The sequence below is a fragment of the Ranitomeya imitator genome, chromosome 5, assembly GCF_032444005.1.
Source record: "Ranitomeya imitator isolate aRanImi1 chromosome 5, aRanImi1.pri, whole genome shotgun sequence".
In the NCBI taxonomy this organism is placed as follows: domain Eukaryota; kingdom Metazoa; phylum Chordata; class Amphibia; order Anura; family Dendrobatidae; genus Ranitomeya; species Ranitomeya imitator.
The window spans coordinates 402,188,494-402,202,049 of NC_091286.1; the positions used below are offsets into that span (position 1 = coordinate 402,188,494).

Sequence of the window (13,556 nt, forward strand, 5' to 3'; positions counted from 1 at the left end):
AAACCATACTAGTCGCAGGGCCATCTGAATCCCAGTCGCCTCCGCTATCACGTCCTCCAAACTAACCCAAAGATTCAGTAATTTCGGACACGACCACCACATATGGCTAAGCGTCCCCAACATACCGCAGCCTCTCCAGCACAATGGGGAGCATTGAGGGCCAAAATGTGAAACTTTAACTGGGTAGTAGTACCAGCGTAAGTGGACTTTTTTCAATTGCTCCAGATGGTTTACACAGGAGGATACTCTCCGAACCTCTAACACTGCTTCCCGCCACCCATCAGGCGCTAGGGTGACCTGCAAGTCATCCTCCCACTTACTCATGAATTTCAACTTAACCTCTGAGTCAGGATCATTCAGGGCTCTATAGTAGAACAACCTTTCACCACAATTACTGCTTCAAGTCTTTTGGGGTATATCTTTACATCTAGTGGCCGAAATTTTTTCCTATTCTTCTTTGCAAACCAGCTGTAGCTCAGTGAGATTGCATGGAGAGCGTCTGTGAACAGAAATTTTAAGTTTTTTCCACAGACTCTCAATGGGATTTAGGCCTGGATATTGAATGGGCAATTCACATACACGAATATGTTTTGATCTAAACCATTCTATTGTAGCTCTGGCAATATGTTCACGGTCACTGTCCTTCTGGAAAGTGAACCTATGACCTAGTGTCAAGTCGTTTGCAACCTCTAATAGGTTTGCCTCCAGGATTGCCCTGTATTTAGTTTTATCCATCTATCAATCAAGTCTGACCAGATTCCCTGTCCCTGCTGAAGTAAAGCATCATCTCATCTGACCAGTGCCCCTTCTTCCACATGCTATCTGTGACCACCAGCTTTAGCGTTGAAATAAGTGTTAATGAGGTTATTCACTACTTAATCATTGATGATCTATCCTTAGGATAGTTCATCAATGTCTGTTCGGTCAAGGTCCGACGCTTGGCACCCCCAATGATCAGCTGGTCTAGGTGTTGGCGGCAGCCACCAGCTGTAACTGCTCAATTGCGGCGCTGCTCCATCTTCTTATATTGGCCACGGCAGGATACTGTACATCCGCCTCCTATTCAAATCACAGTTCCAGCTGGCAGCCCTGACACCGAGAACAGCTGAACTGCGGGGGTGCCAGGTGTCGGACCCCGACCGATCAGACATTGATGACCTGTCCTAAGGATTGGTCATCAGTGATAGAGTAGTGGACAACCTCTTTAATGAGAAATGTTGCTTTATTAACCCTGCTGTTCTGTTCGGTCTGGGGAGACCTATTTTGAACTTTGGTATTTTTTGGGGTGTTCAAGATGCGGTTCTGAAACTTGTGGTTGATTGACTTAAATGAGGATGGGTCGGTCGGCCACGGGTTTCAGAGCCGCATCTTGAATATTTTAAAGAATATTGAAGTTCAAAGTCGGTCATTTTTGACCAACAGAACAGCAGGGTTAAGTGTGTCATGAGAATCAATCTTCATAAACCTTCTTATCGACATGCAGGTCATAGGAAATAAAATGATACCTTAATATCTGTGATCTGATGTATTATTCCAGAAAAATCCATGTTTTTCTTAATATGTAAATGTACAGTTAAAATCTAAGTGATAAGCCTGGAACTCTGCCTCCAAAGCTTATTTTAAATGAAAGGAGGAGTTACCAGTGTAATGTGTAAGGGCTGCCCTCTGCTTTCCCGATCTGCAGGTCTCACACCGGTAACGCCCAGTTAATATTTAAAATAATCTCTGGAGGCAGATTCTCAGGGAGATCTGTGTCCGGCCCCAAGATCTTAACAGCTGATTTATATATTTAAAAAAATGTGGATTTCTCTGGAATAAGAGATCACATTGCAGATATTAAAGGGAACCTGTCATGTCATTTTTAGTATCTAAACTGTCCTCAATGCAATGTGCATCACTAACACATTTTTTCATTAAAAACAGTGCTGTACTCAAGTCCAAAAAGAACTTTATATAGTTAGCTCATACCTGCGCATTTAGTCATAGGGGTGTGTTCATTTTCATTCAGTCGCGGGCATCGCCGTCAACGCAGTTTGATTGATGTTCCTGGTGAGTCGACGTCACTTGAATCCAATGTATAAAGGTGCGCAGTGTGTAGCATGGAGCTGCACCTCCTGCAGTGTTGAGCGCGGAGCCGCGCTTACTGCAGTGTTGAGCGGGGAGTCGCGGTTACTGCAGTGTTGAGCGGGGAGCCGCGCTTACTGCAGTGTTGAGCGGGGAGCCGCGCTTACTGCAGTGTTGAGCAGGGAGCCGCGCTTACTGCAGTGTTGAGCGGGGAGTCGCGGTTACTGCAGTGTTGAGTGGGGAGCCGCGCTTACTGCAGTGTTGAGCGGGGAGCCGCGCTTACTGCAGTGTTGAGCGGGGAGCCGCGCTTACTGTAGTGTTGAGTGGGGAGCCGCACTTACTGCAGTGTTGAGCGGGGAGCCACGCTTACTGCAGTGTTGAGCGGGGAGCCGCGCTTACTGCAGTGTTGAGCGGGGAGCCGAGCTTACTGCAGTGTTGAGCGGGGAGCCGAGCTTACTGCAGTGTTGAGCGGGGAGTCGCGCCTACTGCAGTGTTGAGCGGGGAGCCGAGCTTACTGCAGTGTTGAGCGGGGAGCCGAGCTTACTGCAGTGTTGAGCGGGGAGCCGCGCTTACTGCAGTGTTGAGCGGGGAGCCGAGCTTACTGCAGTGTTGAGCGGGGAGCCGAGCTTACTGCAGTGTTGAGCGGGGAGTCGCGCCTACTGCAGTGTTGAGCGGGGAGCCGAGCTTACTGCAGTGTTGAGCGGGGAGCCGAGCTTACTGCAGTGTTGAGCGGGGAGCCACGCTTACTGCAGTGTTGAGCGGGGAGCCGAGCTTACTGCAGTGTTGAGCGGGGAGCCGCGCTTACTGCAGTGTTGAGCGGGGAGCCGCGCTTACTGCAGTGTTGAGCGGGGAGCCGAGCTTACTGCAGTGTTGATCGGGGAGCCGCGCCTACTGCAGTGTTGAGCAGGGAGCAGAGCCTACTGCAGTGTTGAGTGGGGAGCCGTGCCTACTGCAGTGTTGAGCGGGGAGCAGAGCTTACTGCAGTGTTGAGCGGGTAGCCGAGCTTACTGCAGTGTTGAGCGGGGAGCAGAGCTTACTGCAGTGTTGAGCGGGGAGCAGAGCTTACTGCAGTGTTGAGCGGGAAGCCGCGCCTACTGCAGTGTTGAGCGGGGAGCCGAGCTTACTGCAGTGTTGAGCGGGGAGCCGAGCTTACTGCAGTGTTGAGCGGGGAGCCACGCTTACTGCAGTGTTGAGCGGGGAGCCGAGCTTACTGCAGTGTTGAGCGGGGAGTCGCGCCTACTGCAGTGTTGAGCGGGGAGCCGAGCTTACTGCAGTGTTGAGCGGGGAGCCGAGCTTACTGCAGTGTTGAGCGGGGAGCCGCGCTTACTGCAGTGTTGAGCGGGGAGCCGAGCTTACTGCAGTGTTGAGCGGGGAGCCGAGCTTACTGCAGTGTTGAGCGGGGAGTCGCGCCTACTGCAGTGTTGAGCGGGGAGCCGAGCTTACTGCAGTGTTGAGCGGGGAGCCGAGCTTACTGCAGTGTTGAGCGGGGAGCCACGCTTACTGCAGTGTTGAGCGGGGAGCCGAGCTTACTGCAGTGTTGAGCGGGGAGCCGCGCTTACTGCAGTGTTGAGCGGGGAGCCGCGCTTACTGCAGTGTTGAGCGGGGAGCCGAGCTTACTGCAGTGTTGATCGGGGAGCCGCGCCTACTGCAGTGTTGAGCAGGGAGCAGAGCCTACTGCAGTGTTGAGTGGGGAGCCGTGCCTACTGCAGTGTTGAGCGGGGAGCAGAGCTTACTGCAGTGTTGAGCGGGTAGCCGAGCTTACTGCAGTGTTGAGCGGGGAGCAGAGCTTACTGCAGTGTTGAGCGGGGAGCAGAGCTTACTGCAGTGTTGAGCGGGAAGCCGCGCCTACTGCAGTGTTGAGCGGGGAGCCGAGCTTACTGCAGTGTTGAGCGGGGAGCCGAGCTTACTGCAGTGTTGAGCGGGGAGCCACGCTTACTGCAGTGTTGAGCGGGGAGCCGAGCTTACTGCAGTGTTGAGCGGGGAGCCGTGCTTACTGCAGTGTTGAGCGGGGAGCCGCGCCTACTGCAGTGTTGAGCAGGGAGCCGCGCCTACTGCAGTGTTGAGCGGGGAGCAGAGCTTACTGCAGTGTTGAGCGGGGAGCCGCGCCTACTGCAGTGTTGAGCGGGGAGCAGAGCTTACTGCAGTGTTGAGCGGGGAGCCGAGCTTACTGCAGTGTTGAGCGGGGAGCCGCGCCTACTGCAGTGTTGAGCGGGGAGCAGAGCTTACTGCAGTGTTGAGCGGGGAGCTGTGCTTACTGCAGTGTTGAGTGGGGAGCTGCGCTTACTGCAGTATTGAGCGGGGAGCCGAGCTTACTGCAGTGTTGAGCGGGGAGCTGCGCTTACTGCAGTGTTGAGCGGGGAGCTGCGCTTACTGCAGTGTTGAGCGGGGAGCTGCGCTTACTGCAGTGTTGAGCGGGGAGCTGCGCTTACTGCAGTATTGAGCGGGGAGTCGCGGTTACTGCAGTTTTGAGCGGGGAGCCGTTCTTGCTACACACTGCGCAAATGCGGCTACACACTGCAAAAGTGTGGCCTTATACAGTGGATTCGAGTGACATCGACGCACCTAGAGCATCAATTAAATTGCGTGCGCGTCGATGCCTGTGACTGAACAAGAATAAAGCACACCCCTATGACTAAATGAGCAGGTACGATCTAACTGTATTAAGTGCTTTTTGCACATGATTACAGCGCTGTTTTTAATTTAAAAAAACATGTTAGTGTTGCACATTGCATTACTATCAACAAACTGGGGACAGTTTAGATGCTAAAAGTGATATGACAGGTTCCCATTAAGGTATCATTGTATTCAATTTCTCATGACCTGAATGGTCATATAGATGGCTTAGGAGGGCTGATCCTACTGACAGATTCCCCCTAACATACACTGCTCTTAGCTTCATGACTTCATGAAAAAACATATACAGTATATATATATATATATATATATATATATATATATATATATACAGTATAAATATAATTAGAAAAAAAAATGTTAATTACTAGGTGAATCTAGGTTCATCCAGTTTTAATAATAGACCACCTTGCTCTTCTTGAAGCCTTGTCACATGAAATGTTCATCTTGCTTCCATTTCCTTTTTAGTTATTCCACTGATTTTATTAGCAGTGCTAATATAATTATAGCATTCAGCACTAGCCACAGTCGCATAGGGTTCTTTATTCCCTCTCCTGGCTGTCAGTTTCTAGGAAACCATTTGATTAACTTTTTTTCCTGTCTCCACATTACAGCCAGGTCATGACTGTTCTGAATCAGATTGCACTGCAGTAATATGCAGCAGTGTATCTTATTGAGGCAGCAACAAAGATGCACTATATGGGCTCATTTGTGAGAAAAAAAAAACGGTCCGATTTCCGGACAGAAAAAACAGACGAGTGCGATGCGAGTGTCTTGCGATTTCTGTGTGATTTTTCCTCGGAACATCCATATGACATGCGTATGCAATCCGTATGCAATGCGATTTTAACATGAGGTTTTACATATAGCACTTCTCTGTATGTAAAAACTCATTTTAAAATCGCATTGTAAAATAAAACTGTACCCATCATTTTAAAACCAAATAATCTTCAAAACATATATATATAAATATATATCTATAATATAACGCTGGGAGCGTCACTCTGTCCGAAGCCTTTATAGACTGCGCAAGCGCAGGCGCCGGCGCAGTCTGGGCCTCACAAAGTGACGCTCCCGGGAGATCGCGGTATGCGTTCACACTGAACGCACACCGCAATCTCCAACAGAGAAGCAGGGACCGCCAGGAGGGTAAGTATCGGCCATATTCACCTGTCCCCGTTCCACCGCTGAGCGCCGCCATCTTCCCGGTCCTCGGCCTGTGACCTTCTTCAGTTCAGAGGGCGCGATGACGTGCTTAATGCGCGCCGGCGCCGCCCTCTGACTGGACAGTCACAGCCAGAGGAGCCGGGAAGATGGCGGCGCTCAGCGGTGGAACGGGGCCAGGTGAATATAGTAAGTGCTGGGGGGCCTGAGCTGGCAGCGATACCGGCACCTGACCCCCACAGCGCGCCGGTGTCCCCGCCTGCTCAGGCCCCCCAACACTCGGCGCCCAGCGACCATAGGTGAGTATGTGTTTTGTTTTTTTTTATATTGCAGCAGCAGCATACGGGACATATAGAATGGAGCATGTTAAGGGGGCCATCAACCATAATGGAGCAGTGTACGAGGGCATATAGAATGGAGCATGTTAAGGGGGCCATCAACCATAATGGAGCAGTGTACGGGGGCATAGAGTATGGAGCATCTTATGAGGCCATAAACCATAATGGAGCAGCACATGATAGAATGGGGGCGCAGGATGGGAGCAGCACATGACAGAACGGGGGCACATAATGGGAGCAGCACATGACAGAACGGGGGCGCAGAATGGGAGCAGCACATGACAGAATAGGGGCGCAGGATGGGAGCAACACATGACAGGATGGGGGCGCAGGATGGGGACGCAGGATGGGTGCAGCACATGACAGGATGGGGACGCAGGATGGGTGCAGCACATGACAGGATGGGGACGCAGGATGGGAGCAGCACATGACAGGATGAGGACGCAGGATGGGTGCAGCACATGACAGGATGGGGACGCAGGATGACGCAAAACATGACAGGATGGGGGCGCAGGATGGGGACGCAGGATGGGTGCAGCACATGACAGGATGGGGACGCAGGATGGGTGCAGCACATGACAGGATGGGGACGCAGGATGGGAGCAACACATGACAGGATGGGGGCGCAGGATGGGTGCAGCACATGACAGGATGGGGACGCAGGATGGGTGCAGCACATGACAGGATGGGGACGCAGGATGGAGCAACACATGACAGGATGGGGGCGCAGGATGGGGACGCAGGATGGGAGCAGCACATGACAGGATGGGGACGCAGGATGGAGCAGCACATGACAGGATGGGGACGCAGGATGGGTGCAGCACATGACAGGATGGGGACGCAGGATGGGTGCAGCACATGACAGGATGGGGACGCAGCATGGAGCAGCACATACCAGGATGGAGACCATATACCAATATAAATGCTCGCCACCCGGGCGTAGAACGGGTTCAATAGCTAGTATATATATATTTATATATATATATATATACACAGTATATACCTATTCTATCTGTATTTATCTATTCTATTCTAACCTGTCAGTGTGATTTTACTGTACACCGCACATGAATTGCCGGCTTTTCAAAGTACACCAGTGCGTAAAAATCGGACAGCACTCGCATGGTGTGATTGCTGTGCGATTTTTTTTCTCGCACCCATTGACTTACATTGGCGAGTCTCGTCTGAGATTCGCAGCAATATGCAGCATTCTGCAATTTTTTTTTCCTCAGTCCGATTTCGGCTGAGAACAAACTCGCAAATGAGATGTCACCTATTAAATAACATTGGTCCGATTGCAATCCGATTTTTTATCGAAATGCACTCATCCGTTTCTCGCACAAATGGGTATGAGCCCTATGGCCAAAAGTATTTGCACACCAAGCATCACATCTAGATGAGCTTCTTGGACATCCCATCCAAAACCTTCAGTGTTCATTATGTTCTTAGCCAACTTTGCAGCTGTAACAGCTCTCGTTCTTCTGAGGTCTAAGGCTGCTGTCACACTAGCAGTATTTGGTCAGTATTTTACCGCAATATTTGTAAGCCAAAACCAGGAGTGGAACAAATAGAGGAAAAGTATAATAGAAACATATGCACCACTTCTGTATTTATCACCCACTCCTGGTTTTGGCTGAGAAATACTGATGTAAAATACTGACCAAATACTGCTAGCGTGACGGCAGCCTAAGGGTATGTTTCCACGTGCAGGAAACGCTGCGTGTCTGACGCTGCATAGAGCCGCAGCGTCAGACACGCAGCGTCCAGATGTTACAGCATAGTGGAGGGGATTTAATGAAATCCCGTCTCCACTATGCGTGGTAACACGCAAGCGGCGGCCCTGCGACTCCGAACATGCTGCACGTCTTTTCAGATCGCAGCATGTCCGTATATCTTGCGGCGACGCTGCGTCGCCGCAAGATATAGCACAGGGCCCTTTGCGATGGGTGCGATGATGCCGGATGTGTGCTGTGAACACATCCGGCATCATCGCGTCCCAGAAGGGGGTGGGGCTTAGCGCAGAGCGGCAAAGCCGCTCCGACGATACCGCCGGCCATCCTGATCGTGGACACGCAGCCTAAGGGGTAAGGTTTCTCCTTGTGGAGAGTGACATACCAGCTCTGGCTTAGTAGGATCGCTACTTTCAATAGGTGACGCTATAGCGTTCAAGTCCTCTTTTTCTCTGAAGAGGCAATTTGCATACTTGTTCTTCTGGGTAGGCTTTCTACATGATTTAGATTGTATGATGAATACAGCCCAGCATGGACCAAGACAAACAAGATCTCTCACACATGCTCATGGCCATGTGTTATAATTGTCAAAATGAGAGATCGCATTAAATTCAATAACGAGGACACTCCAGCAGACATGAATTTATACCAGAGAAAAACTAGGAGTACACGTCCAAATTTTGAAAAGAGTATCTATACAAATTTTATTCAACAAAAACAGTCACATACATAATTATACCATCACATAATAAATAACACGTACTTCAGCAAAGGAAAATATGGAACAACACTGAAAAGAACCGGTAACAGCCCCTGTGGATGTCTGCAACTATTCCATGAATAAAGTGTTATTAGTGCATGTCACAAAATGAGGGTTTAAGGAACAGGTAAATGCTATACTACATAACATATATCCCATAATTGGAGTCACATCAGGTATCGTGCACTAAATACCAAAACCCAGTTCCCCAAATCTTACCCATTATGCAGACTCCCAGGGGTCACCACCGAAGCCCCAACGCGCGTTTCCCGTCGGCTTCGTCAGGGGACAGTCCTATAAAGCTCTATGCCATTATCTTTTATATTAGGCAGCTTGCAGTCTAGTATGTAGTGTTCTCTAGGCATCTGCCAGTCCATGAACCTGCCAGATAGCCAAAGTGATTAGTGTCTAAAGGACAGAGTAGTGATGCGCGTCACTCCTCACTCCAGCCGATGCCTGAGATTGTGCGCCCTGAACTCATGTGCTGCTGCTCAATCAAGGAACCCCATCTCATCCAACTCTTGGGGCTCAGTTCAAGTCACTTTTAGGGGGGTTTGATTCCACAGAAGATAGCTGATTTTTACACTTAACCCTGTGAGGTTGCACAATCTGAACTAGCAATTTAAGGTGAGCATGACAGATCCACCAAGTCAAATTTTACACCCTGACTTGTGGCATCCTATGAGTGCCAGATTTATAGTCATCTGAGCTTTTCAGTAGAACCCACAATACTGCCGATAATTGCCTTTACATGGCTGTGTGCTTGATTTTATCCTACTGTTTGCAATGAAGGTTACTAAACCCCTGAAGTAAATAATTAGGAGGGGCGCCCAAACTTTTAGCCATGTAATGTAGAAAGGTGTTATTCAGTCAACTTTAACTGACAGCTGCTATGCAAGAACAAATCAAGCTCAAACGTTTTAATGACATGCTATTGTAAGTGAGCAGAAATGACGTTATTACAGTGAGCCTTTACTAGTAAAGTTGCAGATGTCTTAATGAGCAGCACACTGACTGCTGACACTTAACCTGCAGGCGTCTTCTGTTTCCTGCTGTGGTCACTTTACTCATATCTACTCTGACTTTTCCACCAGGATTCGGTCAGTTCATGGCTGGTCAGGTAAGTCTACCACAGTTCTATGGAGGTAGATATTGCTACACAGCTGAAAAGCATAACGCATGCTTGTACTCATATCACACCCTCCTGTCTCCTTAGCTGACACAGAAGGATACATTAGTTACACTGTTTGATAATTGTACATGGGCTCAGCAAGGGCTTTCTGAAGACTTTATGTTTAGAGGTGCTTCCACCGCCTGGAAAAATCCCAGAACCAACGTTTTTGTCAGCCTGGTGGTCTTCATTCTAATGAAGGTACGTTGAAGTTGGTGTATATAAGTACCGCATGTCTCACTGCCTTGTCTGCCCTTGCCTACCATTGCTTCTTTTTCTTATTATATTACTTTTACCCCTATTTGCCACCATCTTTTTCTCTTAGTTTTGGATGTCTGCTCTGGCCACCACACTTCCAGTCCCATGCGGAGCATTCATGCCAGTATTTGTAATTGGTGAGTCCCATAATGTTTATTTAGCAGCAATATGGTGCGTTGCCTAACAGGTTACAATAGGATATTTACAAAAATCAGTAAGTTCTTTCTGAGTTCACTGACTTTATTGTTATTAGCAAAATTAAATTGGGAAACTCAGGCTGACAGCTGCCTGTTACACAAAGGTCGATTTTAACATAGTCTATCAGCACACTTCAGCTGTACTGGTCAAAATAGATTTACCATGAGAGACTATCCCTGATATTGACCAAATGGTTTCTGTGTCTGTTTTCAAAAAAGGTTAATCAAAGGGGTTGTATGCAGATCACACACTTCCCACCTATATTATAGATAATAATTTACGATCACAGGGGATGCAACAGTGAAGAAAAACAGGTGCCAAGTATTTTATCCCAATATCTGCCTATGGGACTGATAGAGATAGCTGTGTGCCGTGTACTGGGCTTGGTTACCTCCGTTAGGTCCATAGACTGTAAATGGAGGGGCAACACGCATGCACAGGGCTTGGGATCCCATTTCTTGTGATTGTTGGGGTCCACACAATCCAACTTATCTTATGAATGGGTGACTAACTTGAAATCTTGGCAATCCCCTATAAATATACACAGTATGCCTTTCTTGGGACAATTGCTCTTACAGAAGAATATTTTTATTGAACTTTTGGGTAGCTGTCTATCAGAGGTTTCACTGCATGTGGACTAACAAATGAGAGATCTCATGTTGCCCGGACACTTACCAAATATTCTTCTGAAGTTTAAAATGTCAGCATGGTGCTACGCTTATTATCTAGTAGTGGAGTATTTATAAGTGGCCAATGCCATATGATGTGATTACCCAGCACAGCAGGGGTCTCCTTCCAACTTCACTTATTATTCAAAGTAGTGAAAACTATTAAAAAAAAACAGAGCAGTGTGAATGCCCTTTGTATAGGCAGATGTAAATTTGGCAATAGTGATGACTCTCGCCTTTAATTGTTGTGATAAGTGAGGACAACTCTCACAGCCTGCAAGCCCGACACTTGTATACCAGCTGCGGGCGCCTCCAGGAGCCACCACTGACATCCGCTTCCCAAAATGACAGTTTGCCAAGGGTAAAATGCAAAAATTAAAAATATAAAAAGATTGAGGCACTAGTGCTTCTCAATGTGGAATATACAAACATTTATTAGGCTCTAAAAACGATGCATTTCAAGGAATACACCACTATGCATTCTCTGGAGAAGAGGTGTGTTCCTCGAAGCGTGTCCTTTTTAGACCTTAATAGGTTACTGTATTTTCTACACTGAGTCACGCTATTGCCCCAAACATTTTACACTTTTTCTTTTCACATATTAGATAAAATGTATTATTTATTCACTGTAAACATTGAAAATACCTCTGTTTTCTAACACTTCTGATAACCTTTGAATAAGAAAGTCAGACATAAACAGCCGTCTTCTATGCTAGGACATCCGACACAAATGACCACACATCCAAGTTGGCACCTCTGCAATACCAATTGTTTTCTAGAATAACATCTGTCACAACAGTGCCTGATTTAAGAAAACACTTTACCCCAGCATTCCCTTTGCCAAGGAAACTTTCACATACTGCTCAAATATCTCTCAAATAAGTCTTAGATTGGTGAGCTAAAATAAAGAGTAAATATCTGTGCGCTTCCTTCATGCCTTCCATAGTCGATACACGTACAGATGGAAACGTGATGTGCATTATATGTGATCCCCTACAGGCACAAAAGTGTTTCTTGGCAGATATACTACTTCAAAATGAATCTGTCAATATCTCTGGTCTGTACTCTGCATTGAAATTCCTGGAAACTTGCTTTTTCAATGGTGAGGAAATCAATAAGAATGTCAGAATATTACATTCTCTTGACATCTGCTAGTCTATGTAAGCCAAGTAACTTGGGAGCAGTAGTTGCAATTGAGGACCAAGGGTATAACCACATGGATCAGATATGGGAGAGCAACAGAATTTTCGTCATCATTTTCCTTTCATATTACAACATTGTTGATGACATTTTACTAAATTAGATTTGATAAAATTACCAGTGTAAATTGAGCGCCACAGATGAATGGTCCCCTTAGGTTCCCTTCGCACAAACTTTTTTTTTCACGCATTGTGCTAGGATTCATTAGTGATGTGCTTTTTCACAAGTTTTTTCCAACCGATAGAGCACAAAAAAAACTAAATTGAACATGGAAGATATTGAACAAAGTGGGGGGTGATAAAAGAAAGACGAAAGAGGCCAAATTTTCCAGATTCTCATGATAGTGTCTACATTTATGGATGTTGCATCCATCCACCATTGCTGTCCTTTGAAATTGGTAGGAATTCTGGCCTAATTGTTACTAATTGGTATCTGCGGCTACTACCTTAATTAAATGTCATAAAACCACCTTTTAAGAGCAGATGATAAAGACACATTTCAAGGACGTTTTTCACTGTATTCAGAGCTTGGCTTCTCCTGCCTCAAAGGGGTCTCCACTAGTTGACAACCTTTTTTGAATACCCCTCAGTGTGCTAAGTAAAATAAGACACAAAGCATACTAACTTCCCAGACTAGTGTCGCTTATTCACTCGAGTATCTCATCCACCTGGCAAACTCTTGACATTGTGTACGTCATGTGGGCTCTCCAGCCTCAAGATTGTCTCAAGATCAGGAGCACACCATCCCCAAGCCTCACATCTTCCTGCTTACCAAGGAACGGTGCGAAGTGCCAGTTCGGACCTGTGAGCTCTCCATTGCTACATGCACAGGTAGCATTGCCTGTGCAGCCTCGAAGGGGCTTTCTGGATAGCAGTGCTTATAAGCTCTATTTCAGTTTTCTATCAGAAAATTCTATCAGAAGAGACCGACTGTCACGGCCTCCGTTTCTGCTGCCGTGCCTGCCACCTCCTTCCCCGCTCGCTGGCATACTTACCCGCTCCGGCGCGCTGTTTCTGCAGGTTCACTGCTACTTCCGGGTTCTCGCCGGGTGCGCGTACGCACTTCACTCTAGCTCTCTCTACGCATGCGCACCTCTTCTCTCTGATCTTCAGGCGCTCTATACTACCACTCGGCGTTCCTGGAGGATCCTGACCCGGAAGTCCTCCTCCACGCCGTCTATTTAAGGTGACTCCTTCCTCTTCTCCTTGCCTGTCTGTCATTTGGGTTCATTTGACCCAGGTCCTCCTTTTCCTCTGCTCGGACCAGCCCTGTGTCTCTCTGCCCAGCCAGTCTGGTCTCCCATCATTCCTAGCCTTCTTTGTCTCGCCGTACCTGCTCCTTCTTGTTTCTCCTGCCTTTCTATCCACCCTG

The 13,556-nt window shown here is 47.7% G+C and overlaps 1 protein-coding gene across 2 annotated transcripts in view; it reads left to right on the forward strand.

Moving 5' to 3' along the window:
• CLCN2 (chloride voltage-gated channel 2) overlaps positions 1–13,556 on the forward strand; it is a 237,350-nt gene that overhangs the window by 153,545 nt on the left and 70,249 nt on the right. For both annotated transcript variants that reach the window (XM_069726938.1, XM_069726937.1), the window contains exons 11-13: positions 9,726–9,810; positions 9,907–10,062; positions 10,187–10,256. In XM_069726938.1, coding sequence (XP_069583039.1) covers positions 9,726–9,810; positions 9,907–10,062; positions 10,187–10,256 — 311 coding nt within the window. The remainder of the gene's footprint in view (positions 1–9,725; positions 9,811–9,906; positions 10,063–10,186; positions 10,257–13,556) is intronic.